Source organism: Physeter macrocephalus, chromosome 1, assembly GCF_002837175.3.
Source record: "Physeter macrocephalus isolate SW-GA chromosome 1, ASM283717v5, whole genome shotgun sequence".
In the NCBI taxonomy this organism is placed as follows: domain Eukaryota; kingdom Metazoa; phylum Chordata; class Mammalia; order Artiodactyla; family Physeteridae; genus Physeter; species Physeter macrocephalus.
Genome location: NC_041214.2, coordinates 37,883,121 through 37,902,604, shown reverse-complemented (window position 1 = coordinate 37,902,604; position 19,484 = coordinate 37,883,121). Strand labels below are relative to the sequence as shown.

Here is a 19,484-nt window from a genome sequence, read left to right as displayed (position 1 = left end):
TTTTTTAAATTCTTTTTTCTTCTTTCTTTTCAGCTTGTGTGATTTCCACCACTGTCTTTCAATTTGCTGATCTGTTCCTCTGGAAGATGATATCTACTGTTGATTCCTTTTAGTGTATTTTTTATTTCAGTTATTTTATTATTCTCTTTTGTTCTTCTTTACATTTTCTAATTCTTTGTTAAAATTGTTCCTGTGTTCATTTATTCTTCCTGTGAGTTCATTGATCATCTTTTTGATCATTACCTTGAACTCTTTATCAGGTAGACTGCTTATGTCTCTTCACTTAGTTCTTCTTCTGGGGTTTTATCTTGTTCCTTCATTTGGAACATATTTTTCTGTCATTTATTTTGCTTAATTCTCTGTCTTTATTTCTATATATTAGGTAGGTAAGTTACATTTTTTATATTGGAGGAGTGGTCTTATGTAGGAGATGTCTTATGGGGCCCAGCAGCACACTTCCTTCTGGTCACCAGAACTATGTGCTCTATGGGTGCCCCCTATGTGGGCTGCATGTGTCCTTCTGTTGTGGTGGGGCTTACTACTGGCCACACTGGTAAGAAGGGCTGGACTCCAGGCCAGTGGGTTGCCAGGCTCTGCCTCATGCTGTTGGGCAGGGCTGGGTTCCCAGTGGCTGCCTGTGGAGCCTATGGTGTCCAGGTGCTTGTGCCGGCCTGCTGGTGGATAGAGGCAGGTCACAGGTGGCTGGCTGCAGGGCCCCTGTGCCTGGGCCTGGTGTTGACTGGCTGGTGAATGGGTAAGTCCCCTGGCACTAATAGGCTAGAGGGAGGAATCTAAAATGGCACTAACTAGTACCAGTGTCCTTGTAGTAGAATGAACTTCCTAAAATCGCTGCTGCTGGGATGCAAATACTATTAATATACTAAAACACATTGAATTGTCCACTTTAAAGGGTAAATTTTGTAGAATTTGAATTATATCTCAGTAATAAAATTAATGAATAAGTAAAATATATGATATATTAGAATATGATGAGTATAGATCTGAAAGTCATCGCTAACATGATTCAGCCAATAACTACTGGGGAGTCTCAATTTCCTCCTTAGCAAAATAACAGTTAGTCTAAATGATCTATAGGGTGACTTCCAAATCTAGTTTCCAGTGATTCCCTCAGTCTTCCCACATGATTAGCAATTTCAAAATAACTGCTGTAAAGGTCATCTCTAGAATAAAATCCAGTCCTTATACCTTTGGTATCTCATTGAAGGCATCTCTATTTTTGAGTATTGGTTATTTTATCTATTTCCCTATTAATAGAGAACAACTTTGACTTGGTGGAATTTCTGTAAGATTGTAAATTCCCATGAAGATTTCTCATTGTGTGCTCATGGAGTGAAATACTGAAGTTAAAGTAATTTATAAAACTGAGTATAACCAGAAATGAGGGAACAGTTCTTACAAGGGTTCAATGAGAAAGAAACATGGGTAGCTGTTGGATTTTTGAGCCAAGTTGTGAACATATAAAATAGTCATTGTTGACATGAAAATAGATGGTCAAAAGTAGTGACTACATAAGTTCTGAGTCCAAAGATTTTGTATAAACCTCATGGCACAGTGGTTAAGAGCTTGGGCTCTATGATCACCTTGTCTGGGTTAGGATGATGGATCCACCACTTACCAAGTCACCTGTGCCTGTTTCCTTATCTGTCACGTGGGTATAGTAGTTGTACCTCCCAGTAAGATGGTGGTGAGGGTTAAATAAGATGATGCTTATAAAGCACTGAGAAAAGTATCTGAGCCATGGTAAGGACTCAGCAAACATTAGCATTATCTATTTTCAACAAATACTCAAACTCTTGATGAATGTTTTAAACACAACTGGCATTGTTGACAAATACAGTGTTTACAGTATATTGTGCTCTAAACCAATTTTCCCAGTAGTTATTTCTTGTTAGACAATGAGATTTTTTATATTGTAAATAACATTTTTTACAGAGTAAAAGCAAGAAAACGTCACTAACAAAATGAAGATCCTGCTAATTGTATTTGTTCTCATCCTTTGGACTGAAGCACTGACATATCAGAGCCCAGGTACCAGTACATTTTATGTTTATTATTATTAGGAAAATAAATATTTTATGTCTCAACAAATGTTTATTTTAATAAATAGAAACAAGGAATTTATTTCTTTACTAAAAAAATCAAAGCAGACAGCATTTATTTGTAGTTGGCGATATATTATATCAAGCAAATGTAAGCTCTCAAAGATGATGGAAAGCCATGGGCAAAAGGCATGAATTATGCTACACCTGGCTAGAAAAACTTTAATTATTCATTGATTTGCTGAAGTCTTGATGTTCCATGTCTGTATGAATAGAGTCAATCCATACGTTTTGTGGGTCAGTTTGCACCTTGGCTTTTTTTTTTTTTTTTTTTTTTTGCCGTACGCGGGCCTCTCACTGTTGTGGCCTCTCCGCTGCGGAGTACAGGCTCCGGACACAGGCTCAGCGGCCATGGCTCACTGGCTTAGCCGCTCCACGGCATGTGGGATCCTCCCGGACCGGGGCACGAACCCGTGTCCCCTGCATCGGCAGGCGGACTCCCAACCACTGCGCCACCAGGGAAGCCCCAGCACCTTGGCTTTAATAAATGAAAGAAAAGGAAAAAAAGGAACACCACAAAGGGAATTTTATATATATATAATAAGTAATATAAAAGCTTTCATATTCCATACATACATATATGGAATATGAAAGCTAGGTTTTTCTACTCTTCTGTAATTACTAAAAACATCATTCAAATAAGTATTTTTAACCCTGCACTGTGCTACCCTAGGACTTCCTAGTGAATTTCAGGGTCATTTTGAAAGAAATGTTCTGCTTAGTTAAACATTTACCAGTAGATCACTAACTGGGTGGGTAGAGGTGGCTGACCATGACTGCTAAAGTCAATGCTCCTGGTGCTTCCCCTTGTCCAGACTCTCTTTATGAGGCAGGTACACACTCCCCCACTCCCAGCTGCTGTGAATATTGCCTGCAATGGTAACAGCTCATGGCTGCACCCCACTTTCTCAGGACATTTGCCCTTGGCTTTCCCAGAGCCACCTTACCCGTAACCCTCCACTCCTTCTCTCCAGTTCTTGAGAGAAGTCTGCAGCTGATGACTGACTGATAGGCGGGTACAAAAACTGTCCCTCTTGACCCAAAGGGTTTGTTGTTATTTTATTTTGATAGGGCCAGGCCCTGAGTATGCCGATGTGGTGTTTCTGGTGGATAGCTCCAACCACCTCGGAATTAAATCCTTCCCATTTGTGAAGATGTTCATCAACAAGATGATCAGCAGCCTCCCCATAGAGGCCCACAAGTACCGTGTGGGCCTGGCCCAGTACAGCGACAGGCTCCACAGAGAATTCCAGCTCAGCACCTTCAAGAGCAGAGGCCCCATGTTGAACCACCTCAAGAAGAACTTCAGGTTCCTGGGCGGTTCCCTGCGAATTGGGAATGCTCTCCAGGAGGTGCACACGACCTACTTCTCAAATGGGAGGGACAGGAGACAGTTTCCTCCTATCCTGGTGGTCTTGGCTTCAGCCGAGTCTGAGGATGCCATGGAAGCGCCCTCCAAGGCGCTGCGCAGCGATGGCGTGAGGATCATCTCAGTGGGGATGCAGGGGACGCCTGAGGAGACTCTGAAGGCCATGGCCACAGGACAGTTCCACTACAGCCTCCAGACGGTCCAAGACCTCAGCGTGTTCTCCCAAAACATGACGCAGATTCTCAAGGATGCAGCTCAGTACAAGGAGGTAGCAGCCCACTCTCATACAGTAGGTAAGGAAGCCCTTGGTTGAAGAGGTGTCCCAACCCCATGTAATCTGGTCCTGAGAGCCATCTCCTATTATCTCTATGGTGCCACTCACCAGAAATCTCAGTATTTCATGTGGAAATGCAGAAGACCTCCTTCTCATCAACTTTCAGTCTTGATCCCCTAGGCTGAAAGGAGGGCTACTCTACCCCCATGACTTACAGCTTCTCATTTGAAGAATGCTTTATTTATGTCTTAAGCAAGTTCTCCATGAAGACCTGAAACAGAAGACCCTTGAGTACAAGTAGTTTATGTGGGAGGTAATCCTAGAAAGCATTAGTAAAGAAAGGGTAAAGTGAGACAGGAAGTTACACATGCACTGTTGATGAACAGACGAAACAGGCCAGTACACACTCATGGGAGGTGCCCAGTAAGTGTGCTGCACTGATGAGGGACCCCAGCCATTGTCTCCAGAGTGAGGTAGAAAGAGCCCCCAGCAAAATGGATCTTCCTGGCTGCCTCTGTGCTCTATTGTTGATTAGGGGCTATTCTGAGTAGGTGCTATCTAGTTCTAAGACTTGAGGAAGCCACTTGGTTTGGTACAAAGTGCCCTGACCACAGGTCAAGAGGTCCAGACAATGCCACTAACTGGCTGTGAACTTGAGGAAGTGATGTCATCTCTCTGAGCCTTGCATCAGCATCCTCCTTTGTAAGATATGAGAGTTGAAATGATCTTGAAATTTTATCCTGCTCTATCATTCACAAATTCCTTGGCTATCACTATGGGTTGATTTTTCAGTCAGACCAGCCTAGGCCTTAATAACAAATAGACTTCCTGAATCATAAGAAGTTTATTTATTTCCCTTGTAACACTATAGGGCCAGTGTTCAAGTTGACAAGTTGTCTTTCTTCTATTTAGATAATTAGGTTGGTGGTGGCTCTTTCATCTTCAAATATTACTTTCAAGGTGCCTTGGGAATTGGTATAGAGCTGGTGGAAGGGAAAAAAGATGGAATGTCACTCAAGATGTGGTTTTATGGGCTAAGCTTGGAAGAGACACACACTACTTCTGCTCACATTTCATTAGCCAGATCTTAGTCCCATGGCCACACCTAATTGCAGGTGAGGCTGAGAAATTAGGTCTAAGTCTATGAGCAAGAAGAGGAAATGGGTTTGGGTAAGTATCTAGAAGGCTCTGTCACAGTTAGTGCTGCCCCTGAAGCATCAGGGAGTACTTTTACCTCTACTCTTCCCATCCCTCACTCTTCCTGCCTTGGGGGAAGTAGCAAGTTCTTACAGCACATGTGCTTATCTTCCCAGAGAAAAAAACTTTCCTGTGACCCTTCACCCTGGGGACCTTGGAGATCTTACAGCCCTGTAGGTAGCTTGGGCTCTCTAAGACCATAGGACTTTACCACGTTCTTAGAAGGCTTTGTGTACTGATCTGTGTTTCTCTCACTCCTCCTAATTTATTTCACAGAAGTATACAGTACAACAAGGTTTTGTTTCTCAAGACCGTATCCTTGCCTTTAGAGGTTAAGAGTAAGGGCTTTGGAATCTGGGTTCAAACCCTGGCTTGGCTGCTAAAGACCTTGAGTAATTTACTTAACGTCTGAGCTTCAGTTTCCTTACCTATAAAGTGAGGATAATAGTATCTACCTTACGATATGGGTGAGATGACTTGTATGGAGTTTGGCAGTTTACTGTCATTAATAGTAATAGCTCTTTGCAAATAAATACTGAGCTGAGTGGGCCATGCTGTAAGTTTGTTTTAGCCAACTATGTGAGGTTCAGAGTACATTGGTAGATTTATGAGAATTATTATAATTCCACAAATATTTCTGAGCTCCCACCAGGCACCAGGTACTGGAGAGATAGAGATAAGTAAGACATGCCTTCTGGCTTCTAGAGCTCACAATCCTGTGGATAGTTCTTGGCAAGATTGAGCTTATCTCTTGGCTACAACCCCCACAGTTGTGACTCCTCCACCTCTTCCTGGAGTGGGCATTCTGTGCATGTGGTATACCCTCCTGTGGATTCCAGATTTATACAACCAACTGCTTACCTTGCATCTTCAATAGTATCCCAAACTTAGCATGTCTGAAATGGAGCTCTTGACTTCTCCCACCAACCTGTTCTTCCCACTATCTCCCTTATCTTGGAGAAAGATACCACCAATATCCACTCAGTTGTTCAGGCCAAAAACCCAGGAGTTTTCACCACTTCCTTTTTGTCTCCCAATACTCATATCTAATTTATCATCAAGTCCTCTCTGTTCTATCTCTAATTCATGTATCAAAACTACTCTTGTTCTGTCTTACCTGCTTTATTCTTGTCCAAGAACCATTATCTCTTTCCTGGACTAGGGCAACTGTTTTTTAATGAATTTTAATGAATTCATTATCTCCCCTCAGAAACTAGGGTGATATTTAAAAATTTAAATAAGATCATCTGAGCCCCATATGATTGGGCCCTGCTTCCCTCTGACCTCATCCATCATTGTTCCCCTCACTCATTGGCTCCGGCTACTCTGGGCTTCTTGCTTGTTTCTATTTCTTGCTTTTCTTTCTGCCAGAATTCTTCTTCCTTTCACACAATGTGTAGTTCAATCTTTCTCTTCATCTTTCTCAACCCAAATGTAATACTTTCAGAGAGGTCTTCCCCGACTTTTTATGTCTCAGATCAGTTAGTTCTCATCCCACATCCCAACATAGGGTAACTCAATTGAGTCACCTATTTTATTTCCTTGTTAGCATTTATTATGGTCTGAAATAGCATAATTTATTTATCTGTCCTCCCCATAGAATGTGAGCTCCCTGAGGTCAGGTATATTTCTACTAATTTATGCCTATATTTCAGCATTTGAAAGTGGTGGTGGTGGTTTTGGTGTAGTTCATACTAGTAGTGGTTCATACTTGGAGGTAGTGGTGGTGATAATGTTGGAAGTTCATGTGGTGGAGTTGCTGAAGATGAGGGGTAGTGGTGGTAGAGGTGGTGGTGGTGATGGAGTTGATGGTGGTAGTCATACTGGTGACGATGGTGGTCATGAAGACCATGGTGGTGGTGGAGGTGGTGGTAGGGGTGGTACAGGTGGAAGTAGTAGTGGAGGTGGAAGTAGAGGTGGTAGTGGTGGTGATGGTGGTGGTGGTGGAGGTGGTTGCTGTTGGTGGTAGTAGTGGTGGTGGTAGTCATACTGGTGGTGATGGTGCTCATGAAGAACATGCTGATGAGATGCAGTAGGAAAATCATAAGAAGCATTCTTCAGATAGAGGGAAGAGCATTGCAAATCCTCTGAAGTCAATGGCCAATGTAAATTTTGCTGAGAATTGTTATCCTTTGTTCACTAAAAAAAATGCTAACTGCATCCATCATGACTGCTCTATTTTCACGAATGCCTTCTGACAATCTGTAGAGTGCCTTTCTCACTCTGGGCCAGGGGTGTGTACTAACATTCCTACTTTTTCTCCCTCCATAGTCCCCTTCCCCAGGGCCTGTCAGAAAGATTCACTTGCCGACCTCATGTTCCTGGTGGATGAGTCTGTTGGGACCAAACAGAATCTAAGGAACCTGCAGAACTTCCTGAAGAATATCACCTCCTCCTTGGATGTGAAAGACAGCTGCCTGCGGCTTGGTCTTATGAGTTACAGTGACAGAGTTCAGACTTTTTCTCTTCTGAGCTCAAGCACAACCCAATCTGAATTTCAGAAACAAATCCAGAAGCTTTCTCTGCAGGCTGGGAAATCCAATGCTGGTGCTGCCATTGAGAAGATGAGGAGAGAAGGCTTCTTAGCATCAAGTGGCAGCAGAAGGGCACAGGGAGTGCCCCAGATTGCAGTCCTGGTCACTGACAGACCATCAGATGACAAGGTGCGTGAGGCTGCACTGAATCTCCGGCTGGAGGATGTAACTATGTTTGCCATGGGCATCCAAGGGGCCAACAAGACCCAGTTAGAAGAAATAGTGTCTTACCCTCCAGGACAGACCATCTCCATGATGAAGTCTTATGCAGACTTGGAACTTTACAGTAAGAACTTCTTGAAAAAGATCCAGAATGAAATATGGTCCCAAATTTCAACTCATGCTGAACAAATGGAACTTGATAAAACTGGTATGTCTTAAAAAATCCTTTTCATAATATAAAAATAATATGAGCAGTTGTCTAGGGCTGGGGCAGGAGTGAGGATTTGTAATTGGGTAAAGGAACTTTAGGAGTTATGAAAATGTTCTAAAACTAGATTTTGTGATGGTTGCACAAATTTATGAATTTCCTAAAAATCATTGAATGATTGCAGTGGATGAATGTTTTAAGCATGTAAATCATACCTCAATAAAATATAAAAAATGTTAATTATAAAATAATTTGATAGTGTTGATGAACATAAAGAAGAAAATAAAATCAGCTGTGATCTTATCTTTCAGATAAAGCCATTCTTATCATTTATTTTTCTTATCTTTTCGTCTCTTCTCTGTCTCTACACTCATGTACACACAAACACATGCATACACATTTTTTAAAAAACGATGTAACATTATGTGTATCAGTGCTGTCGAACAGAATTTTCTGTAATGATAGAAATGTTCTTTATCTTCATTGTTCAATAAGGAGGCCACTAGCGAATCATGGCTATTGAGCACTTGGAATGAGGCTAATGGAACTGAAGAACTGTGTTTTAAATTTAATTTAATTTAATTTTTATTTTAATAGCTACATGCTGGTGGCTGTCATATTGGACAATGCAGGAACACACTGTTGGGTAACTTGTATCAGTTACAATTACTTCTGAGTGTGACTAACAAAAGAAAAAATAACAATGATTTCAATAGGATAAAACTATCTTTTTTTTCTGTTTCACAAATAAGTCCTAAGGTAGGTATAAGGAGCTGGATAGTACAACACAGTGTCAGGGACCCTGTCTCTTTCTAAGTTATTTTTCTGCTCTTTGTGATCTCTATTCCCAGCATCATAATCCAAGATAACTGCTCCTGGCATTACATTCACATCCAGCAACAAGAATTATAAAAGAGAAGGAAAAGGCAGGTTTCCCTCTCTTTTTCTTCAAGGATATTCCCAGGAATTACACTCGCCATCTTTGCTTACATCCTATTGGCCAGAACTTAGTCACATGTCACTCTTCATTGTAAAAATAAGAGCTAGAAAATGTAGTCTTTACTTGGGGCAGCCAAGTACCTAGGCAAATATTGGGGACTAAATTAGTGTAGAAAAGATAATGGATATTGGGGATAGCAGGTATGATATGTCTTATTCACTTTTCTATCAACCTTATAACATGAACTTTTGTCCTTCTCCTAAATATTTTTTGGCAATATTCTTTTTAGGTTGGGAATAATATTCCATCCTATAGATATAACATAATTTGTTTAACATACCCTAAATTGTTGGATATAGAGGTCATTGCCAATGTTTCACTCTTATAAAAGTCTTGCAGGGATCATCATTGTACTTATATCTTTATATACAACCGAATCTGCTATAGTTTTACCAAGTTCTTTTCAAAGATGCCAAGACATACTGCCAAAAGATACTTGATATGACTTCAAGTTTATCTAATTCTGAGATATCTGCTGACATTTCCCTGCAGATAAAATGCTTCCAAACAATTGGAACTCAAATTTGGCAGCATTCACATGGAAAAGAATCCTCCAATGATGTTAAAGGCTAATTTTAAATTCAGATTAGTCGATTGAAAGTTTAAGGATGCAATCCTGGGCCAACCCTTTATTTCCTCTTGCATATATACATTACAAGGTGGAAGCAAGAAACCAGTCCCCTATTACCTCCTGAGTGATACAGAGAGGAGTCTCTTAGAGTGGTAGCTGCCTTGATCTAGTAGCAACTTTTAGGGCATAGGAGGGATGTGTAGCATGGTCTCTCTCAGAGAGTTTGAAATTATGTGACAAAAAAACTATTATTGTCATTACAGAATTTCTAAATCGGAAGATATGGTACCAAGGCTAGGACAAGGGCCATCCTTATCTTCCATAAGGCCTCAGTAAGTGGCTTCTTATTAATTCAGTGGCTCTCTAATACTGGTACCTGACTTAGATTGAGTTCCTCAGATGTAGATGTCAGATAAGGATTCATGTGAAACTGATATATTAAAAATATACCCAGGAAAAACTGGAGATTGGTAGAGAAGGGAGGATATGGGACCAGGAAGGACAGGATGATAAGCAAAGTCCCATGGAGGGTCAATTCCACAGGACCATTTGAGAGACAGTGTGGGTTAAAGCTTAGATTTGTCCTAGTCAGGGGGCAATGTAACTGGAGAGTTTATATTCCAGCACACAGAAGGGAATGTACATTTCCAGACAACTTGGCTTAATACCAAGCAAAAAGGGTTTCAACAACCCGAGAGCAGCCCACCCACCCACAGACACAGGTGCTAGCTATTGGAATGAAAGTGCTGGGAACTGGTTACACAAAAATTGTAAAGGATTTGAGGGGATACAGGCGGAGCACCACAAGTGTCTGCTGTAAATTTATCAGGACTTCCTGAGGAGCTTGTTAATAATTCAGTGGCCCAACCCAATGACTCAGTCTCTGCAAGTAGGGCCTAGGCCACCTGGATTTTAGAAAGCTCCCCAACAAACTCACTCTAGCAATATCTGAGAACCACTACCTCAGTGAATTTGCTATGGTCTACAGTGGGGTGGCCAGCTTTGTAGTTTCAGAATGGTCAGACACAGAGAACCAATCTCTACTGACTTAGTCCCTGCTGTATCCACCACCTTCGGCACCACAAGGTATTCAATTTATTAAATAGAACTTCATTAAAGCAAGGAAAGACTCACATTAACCAAACCAAGAGGCTATGCATAAAAAAAGATTGACGATTATCTCTGCAATGGAACTATTAGTGCCCAGGGACCTAGACATTCCTGTCCGCTGAGCAACATTGTCTCTCCCTGTAGACATATAGACAAGTCAGAAGCTAAACTGTAATCAAAAGACTCCTGGGGGATGTGGAATCAGAGCAAGGGAGTTAGTTTTATGACTGAAATGTCTAGTGGTATTTAATCAAGGGAATGACTATTTTAAAATCAAATAAATAGATCTACATCTCTGTCTATCTCTCTGTATAACTGTTCAGGTAAGGCCTTGTGCCAGGAGACACATTTCTCTTCAACCCTGTCCACTTGAACTTTTTAGATGGATATATTCTGTAATTACCCTGTCCAATATAATAGCCACTAGCCACATGGGACTGTTAAGCACCTGAAATGTGGCTTTTGCAACTGAGGAGCTGACTTTTAAATTTTATTTAATTTTAATCAGTTTAAGTTCACATTTTAATAGCAACATGTGACTCACAGCTCCAGGCAGGGTTGGATGGGTATTGCCATGGTTACCCCCGGACTCGAATTTTTCTCTTCCTCATTACCGACCACCATTCTTCTTTATTACATATATAAGTCAATTCATTCTGGTTGCTGTCAAGTTTTTGTGGCCTGGCATCACCCCTGTCTTTTACAAATAACTGCTTACCTTTGCCCTAATACTTTTTAAAAAAATAAATTTATTTATTTATTTTTGGCTGTGTTGGGTCTTCGTTGCTGCACGCAGGCTTTCTCTAGTTGCAGGGAGCCGGGGTTACTCTTCGTTGAGGCGCATGGGCTTCTCATTACAGTGGCTTCTCTTGCTGTGGAGCATGGGCTCTAGGTGCATAGGCTTCAGTAATTGTGGCTTGTGAGCTCTAGAGTTCAGGCTCAGTAGTTGTGGCGCACGGGCTTAGTTGCTTAGCGGCATGTGGGATCTTCCCAGACCAGGGCTCGAACCCGTGTCCCCTGCATTGACAGGCGGATTCTTAACCACTGTGCCACCAGGGTAGTCCCTGCCCTAATACTTTATATGTAGATTTCATAGTCTAATTCTCAGGGTCAAACTTATTTCCAGTATTTCTGATTTCTTAAGGACCAACTCCTCATAGCCTGAAGTAGTGTCAATAGCCATATATTACCAACAAGCTATCAAGAAAGAAAATACTTCTGAAATGACTAAGTCGTCTTGTATTTTAAACACCTTTTTACATACTCAACCAGGTAATTGTGCGCATAACTAAATTTTAAAGGTATGCTTTTCCTTCTACCCAATTTCAAAAATGACTAAATGGAGTTGTAAATAGACTATTAGGAAAGTTAAAGCACTTTTTCAGAGAAGCTGCTCAACAACGGAAGGAACATTGAGAGCTCCTTTATTTACAATTTTCTGTTGAAATCCTGTGATATACCAGGCCTACTGGGCAGAAGCAGAAAACTGCAAAGTCTCGCCCTCATGGAGTTGACATTCTGTGACAGGAGACAGGCTGTGCTCATGAACAAATGAATAGGTAATTTCAGAAAGTAATGGGCATCATAAGGAAAATAGGTTAATAGAATAGACAATGATTGATGTGTTTTAGCTGGAAGGGAAGCCCTTCTAAAGAACCGACATTTGAATTGGCACATCCAGGAGGTGAGAAGTAACCAGCCATGAAGATTTTGGGGGAAGAATATTCCAGGAAAGAGGGGAGGTGCAAAAGCCCTAGGGCACATTTAGAGTACAGGAGAAGCCCAGTGTCGCTGGAACATAGTGAGGAAGATGAATTGCTGGAAATAGGGTCAGAGAGAAAAGAAGGGGGAAAGATCGGCTGATTTTTCATTTTTAAATTCTAAATACAATGATAAATCATTTAAGCAGAAGAGTAATATGATCTGGTTCTAGTTTTAAATACATTATTCTAGTTGTTCTGGACAGAAGAGGTTATTGGGGAAGTAAGAACAGAAGGTCATCTATCCCATCCCATTTCTCAGGAAATGATAAGGCATAAACTAAAAAGCCAGGTGTCAATACCAGAAAAACTATTTTAACTAAAAGCCTGGAGACTTGGGAATCTCATCCTTACTCTTTAATTCACTGGCTGTGTGACCTCAGACAAACCACTAGGCCTCATTCAGTTTCAATTTCCTCAGAAGGTTGTGGTAAATTTCAAAGGAGAAAATGGGTATGAATGTGCACAGCGAAGTGTCCAGGCTCCGTGCAAGCCTGAAGTGTTCTCATTCTTTAGAAACTTCGCAGCCTCGTCTTCCTCTCCAAACCCTCCTGCAATGTTCTCTCCAGATTCTCTATAGTTAACCGAGAATGAAATTTCTGCTTTCCATTTTTCTGCAGGCTGTGTAGATACAAAAGAGGCTGATCTCTATTTCCTCATTGATGGCTCAAGCAGCATTCCGAATAAACACTTTGAGCAAATCAAGGAATTTATGTTGGCGGTGATAGAGATGTTTAGCATCGGCCCAGACAAAGTCCGAGTTGGAGCTGTGCAGTATTCCCACTTGCAGGAAGTGGAATTTGATATCAATGACTATCCTAATGATGTGACATTAAGAAAGGCTGTTTCTAACATCAAGCAAATTAAAGGCAGAACTCTTACTGGGGCAGCTCTGGATTTCATTTTGCCACTAATAAGGAAGGGAAGGAAGCAGAGGATGAACGAGGTACCCTGTTACCTCATTGTGTTGATTGATGGGATGTCCATGGATGGTGTCCTGGAACCTGCTGAGAGACTAAGGGCTGAACACATCACCATCCACGTGGTCGGCATTGGTGAAGCTAACAGAACACAACTGCAACAAATTGCTGGGGCAGAGGAAAGGGTTAACTTTGGGAAGAACTTTGATTCTTTAAAAAGCATCAAAAATGAAGTTGTTCGCAGCATCTGCACTGAGAAAGGTAAGCAAAAGAAAAAGGCTTTATTCTCTGTATTTTGTTGGTTGCTTCAGGCGGACTAATAGGCCGAAACAAGGAATGACGTGACCAGTTGTCTGGCTCACCTTTTGCTAACTTTCTTTATAACTGTGGAGGGATTCAGCCCCTCACTTTAAGCTAATTGCCAAGGTTGGAGAATCCCTCTATATACAGCTGCCCTAAGGCCATCTCGAAAGCCATAAGTGTGAAGGTTGCTAAGAATGTCATTCCTTTGACAAAGCCCACTGCTGTGGAGGATAAGAAACTTTATATTTTTGTGTGTGTGCTTGTGTGTGTGTGTGTGTGTGTGTGTGTGTGTGTGTGTGTGTGTACACTAATTCAGGCAGATGAGGACAGTGGAAAGAAAATGGGCTCTGGTTTTAAGTAGATTAGGGTTCAACTCACTTCACTGCTTGAACCTTGAACTTCCTCATCTAGAAAATGAGGATAATACCTACATCAGAGTATCTGTATAGGTTTAGCATAATAAACTCCAACCATTATTTCTCTATTATGAATGCATACCTAGGACATATGTAACACTTGCTTATTTTTATTTATAACAGAAACACGAATTTGAATTTTTGTTCTGACTAAAAATTAAGTAACAGAAGTAAGGAAGAACAATGTGCAAATTCCTGCACCTGATTGTTATTTCTCTTATTAGTAATAGTCACTTATCTAAAAAAAAAAGATACAAATGAACTTATTTACAAAACAGAAATAGACCCACAGACATAGAAAACAAACTTATGGTTACCAAGGGGAAAAGGGAAGGAGGGATAATTTAGGAAGTTAGGTTTAACACATACACACTACTATATATAAAATAAACAACAAGAACCTACTACTGTATAGCACAGGGGACTGTACTCAATATTTTGTAATAACCTATAAGGGAAAAGAATCTGAAAAAGTATATATATATATATAAAATTTTAAAAAATAATAATAGTCACTTACTAATTGAAGATGGTGTGTGTTGACTGCAAGTATTAGCACCTGAAAATATTGTCTGCCAAGAGTCATGTTACTTACTGATTAAGATAAAGGATGATGGAGTCAAAGCATCAAAGTTCACAACCCAGATTTATCAATTATTGGCTGTGGACCTTGAATGGGTTACTTACTGTCTACCTGCCTTTGTCCCATATGTGTAGGCTTATTGTGAAGCTTAAAGGTACTAATACATGCAGGGCACTTAAAAGAGGGCTTAGCCCATGGTAAGTGCTACATAAAACGTGACTATTTTAAAAGTTGGTCAAGGTGTTCACTGATGTGGAAGGGAAAATAATTCTAACTTACTTGAACTTACAAAAGTGAAAATGTGTTAGAATTTTTTCTGAGTCACTAAAATCCAAAGAAAAATAAACCAGCAAATAAGTAGCATTAATAGCAAAATCCTAAATCACAACTTTATTGATTTTTTTCTTCCTGTTATGGACAGTAGTAGAGTAGGGTCTTCAGGATGTCTTAGAATGAGTGTAAGAGTACAGGTTCCCTGACGTTTCCTGGAGTTGATGCCAAGGAAAGTAAAAGGATTTCAGGAAACCTAAAATAGATTGTACTTCAGGTCTTCTCAAGGGAGAAAGTCATGGACCAGGAAGAAAAACAGTACGTTTTTTGTTGATCAGGTAGTTGCAATTCAGGTGCCAAAACCCTGGCACACCTGAGGGAGGAGACAAACTGTGGACAAGGAAATGAGCCATAATATGGTGAATAGAGAGGCAGGAAAACTAAGGATCCTATGCTGGAGGGCCTGGAAACAACTGACTGGTCTCAGAGCACATGTGGATGGAGTGACACTGTGTATTGGTTCAGGGGCAGGTTAAGTGGTTCTAGCAAAAAGACCCTAAACTACACAACATAGAATATTGTTTCTCTTTTGTGTGATAGTCCAGGGTAAGCAGTCCAGGTCTAGCAAAGAGGCTGGTCCATGCTCAACACATAGCACCCATCTCTAGGTCAAATGGAGCTCCAGTCCTCATCACCCTGCATTTGTGGAAAGGGAGATAGGGCTACGGGAGCCCACCATGCTCAATTGTTTTATTGTTAAGGCCCAGAAGTGGCCAAATCAGTCCTGCTAATATATAATAGCAAGAACTTAGTCACAGGGCCACATCTAGCTTCAAGGAAGCCTGGGAAATATAGTCTTTACTTGGGCGACCATCTGCCTAGTTGAAACTCTTTTATTGACATGGAAGAGTGGGAGATTGTAGAGGGCAAGAAGTAGCTTCCATCACAAATAGAGACGAGGAGGTAGATCCTGTGAATACTGAACCACAGGTAAAAGTCTCCTCTTTTGACGTGTGTTCATGGAAGAGAACCTTCCACGCTTCGCAGAGCTGGGGCTTTGCCAAGGCCACAAACGTCTTCGGGAACTTCCCTATTTACAACTTTCAAAATGGCTCCAGGGCAGCATGGATCTCAAATGATGGTTTTAATACCCTCTGGTGAGCCTTTTACAAGTTATTAAAAAACAGATAGCATCTTTTAATTCTTCTATGGCTGATACTGTATCATCGTTTTCAAATGTATCATAATTTGAAAATGATGATACATTTTCAAATACTATGGGATAGGTTCTGTGAGTATTGAGGGAGGGGCTGGTAAAAGAATGGCAGTGACAACAGATAGACAAAAGGGTTAAGACTAAGGAGATACATGCTAAAGAACATATATTTACACTATATATAGAATATGTAATATAAATATATACTATGGTACATATATATGTATATATATACACACACAACTCCTGCACCAAGAATTAAAAACACTTTTTTATGGCTTATAGAAATTGGTCTTCTATGCCTGTATATATGTACAGATACATATATATGCATATAAATGTCCACTTCCAGTCAGTAGGGTATCTACGAATTTTATGTATAAATAAAGGAACAGTCTGTGTTGAATGGATATGTGCTTACTAATGTACTTATTATCTCTAGTAAAAGCTTTTCACCCAAATTTCTAATATTGATTTGTAGTGTTTATCAAATCACTTTTTTTTTAACATCTTTATTGGAGTATAATTGCTTTAAAATGGTGGGTTAGTTTCTGCTGTATAACAAAGTGAATCAGCTATATGTATACATATATCCCCATATCCCCTCCCTCTTGCGTTTCCCTCCCACGCTCCTTATCCCACCCCTTTACCTGGTCAAAAAGCACTGAGCTGATCTCCCTGTGCTAGGCAGCTGCTTCCCATTAGCTATCTATTTTATATTTGGTAGTATATATATGTCAATGCTACTCTTTCACTTCTTCCCAGCTTACCCTTCCCCCTTGCAACGTCCTCAAGTCCATTCTCAACGTCTGCATGTTTATTCCTGTCCTGCCCCTAGGTTAGTCAGAAACTTTTTTTTTTTTAGATTCCATACATATATGCTAGCATACGGTATTTGTTTTTCTCTTTCTGACTTACTTCATTCTGTATGACAGACTCAAGGTCCATCCACCGCCCTACAAATAACTCAATTTCGTTTCTTTTTATGGCTGAGTAATATTCCATTGTATATATGTGCCACATCTTCTTTATCCATCATCTGTCGATGGGCACTTAGGTTACTTCCATGTCCTGACTATTGTAAATAGAGCTGTAATGAACATTGTGGTACATGACTCTTTTTGGATTATGGTTTGCTCAGGGTATATGCCCCGTAGTGGGATTGCTGGGTCGTATGGTAGTTCTATTTGCAGTTTTTTTTAAGGAACCTCCATACTCTTCTCCATAGTGGCTGTATCAATTTACATTCCTATCAACAGTGCATCGGGGTCCCCTTTTCTCCACACCCTCGCCAGCATTTATTCTTTGTAGATTTTCTGATTATGCCCATTCTAACCAGTGTGAGGTGATACCTCATTGCAGTTTTGATTTGCATTTCTCTAATGATTAGTGATGTTGAGCATCCTTTCATGTGTTTGCTGGCAATCTGTATATCTCCTTTGGAGAAATGTCTATTTAGGTCTTCTGCTCATTTTTAGATTGGGTTGTTTGTTTTTTTTTTGAAATTGAGATGCATGAGCTGCTTGTAAATTTTAGAGATTTGTCACTTGCTTCATTTGCAAATATATTCTCCTATTCTGAGTGTTGTCTTTTCATCTTGTTTATGGTTTCCTTTGCTGTGAGGAAGCTTTTAAGTTTCATTAGGTCCCACTTGTTTATTTTTATTCCCATTTCTCTAGGAGGTGGGTCAAAAAGGATCTTGCTGTGATTTATGACATAGAGTGCTCTGCCTATGTTTTCCTCTAAGAGTTTTGTAGTGTCTGGCTTTACATATAGGTCTTTAATCCATTTTGAGTTTATTTTTGTGTATGGTGTAACAGAGTGTTCTACTTTCATTCTTTTACATGTAGTTGTCCAGTTTTTGCAGCACCACTTATTAAAGAGGCTATCTTTTCTCCATTGTATATTATTGCCTCCTTTATCAAAGATAAGGTGACTATATATGTGTGGGTTTATCTCTGATCTTTCGATCCTGTTCCATTGATCTATATTTCTGTTTTTGTGCCAGTACCATACTGTCTTGATTACTGTAGCTTTGTAGTATAGTCTGAAGTCAGGAAGCCTGATTCCTCCAGCTCCGTTTTTCTTTCTCAGGATTGCTTTGGTTATTTGGGTCTTTCATGTCTCCATACAAATTGTGAAATTTTTTGTTCTAGTTCTGTGAAAAATGCCACTAGGAGTTTGATAGGGATTGCATTGAATCTGTAGATTGCTTTGGGTAGTATAGTCATTTTCACAATGTTGATTCTTCCAATCCAAGAACATGGTATATCTCTCCATCTGTTTGTATCATCTTTAATTTCTTTCATCAGTGTCTTATAGTTTTCTGCATACAGGTCTTTTGTCTCCTTAGGTAGGTTTATTCCTAGGTATTTTATTCTTTTTGTTGCAGTGGTAAATGGGAGTGTTCCCTTAATTTCTCTTTCAGATTTTTCATCATTTCATTGATTAGCTCTAGTAGATTTCTGGTAGCACCTTTAGGATTCTCTATGTATAGTATCATGTTATATGCAAACAGTGACAGTTTTACTTCTTTTCTGTTTTGGATTCCTTAAATTTCTTTTTCTTCTCTGATTGCTGTGGTTAAAACTTCCAAAACTATGTTCAGTAATAGTGGTGAGAGTGGGCAACCTTGTCTTGTTCCTGATCTTAGAGGAAATGGTTTCAGTTTTTCACCATTGAGAATGTTGTTGGCTGTGGGTTTGCCATATATGGCCTTTATTATGTTGAGGTAGGTTCCCTCTATGCCTACTTTCTAGAGGGTTTTTATCATAAATTGGTGTTGAATTTTATCAAAACCTTTTTCTGCATCTACTGAGAACATCATATGGTTTTTATCCTTCAATTTGTTAACATTGTTTATCACATTTATTGATTTGTGTATACTGAAGAATCCTCACATTCCTGGGATAAATGCCACTTGATCATGGTGTATGATCCTTTTAATGTGCTGTTTGATTCTGCATGCTAGTATTTTGTTGAGGATTTTTGCATCTATGTTCATCAGTGATATTGGCCTGTAGATTTCTTTTTTGTGGCATCTTTGTCTGGTTTTGGTATCAGGGTGATGGTGGCCTCACAGAAAGAGTTTGGAAGTGTTCCTCCCTCCACTATGTTTTGGAAGAGTTTGATTAGGACAGGTGTTAACTCTTTTTTAAAAGTTTGATAGAATTCACCTCTGAAGCCATCTGGTCCTGGGCTTTTGTTTCTTGGAAGATTTTAAATCACAGTTTCAATTTCAGTGCTTGTGATTAGCTGTTCATATTTTCTATTTCTTCCTGGTTCAGTCATGGAAGGTTGTGCTTTTCTAAGAATTTGTCCTTTTCTTCCAGGTTGTCCATTTTATTGGCATATAGTTCCTTGTAGCAATCTCTCATGATCCTTTGTATTTTTGCAGTGTCAGTTGTTTCTTCTCCTTTTTCATTTCTAATTCTGTTGATTTGAGTCTTCTCCCTTTTTTTCTTGATGAGT

General features: G+C 40.0%; 1 protein-coding gene across 1 annotated transcript in view; it reads left to right on the top strand.

Annotated features, from left to right (window-relative positions):
• Positions 1–1,982: 1,982 nt before the first annotated feature.
• The window catches only part of COL6A5 (collagen type VI alpha 5 chain), a 105,134-nt gene continuing 87,632 nt past the window's right edge, over positions 1,983–19,484 (top strand). Inside the window, exons 1-4 of the mRNA XM_007120210.2 lie at positions 1,983–2,049; positions 3,192–3,782; positions 7,232–7,864; positions 12,926–13,486. Coding sequence (XP_007120272.2) covers positions 1,983–2,049; positions 3,192–3,782; positions 7,232–7,864; positions 12,926–13,486 — 1,852 coding nt within the window. The remainder of the gene's footprint in view (positions 2,050–3,191; positions 3,783–7,231; positions 7,865–12,925; positions 13,487–19,484) is intronic.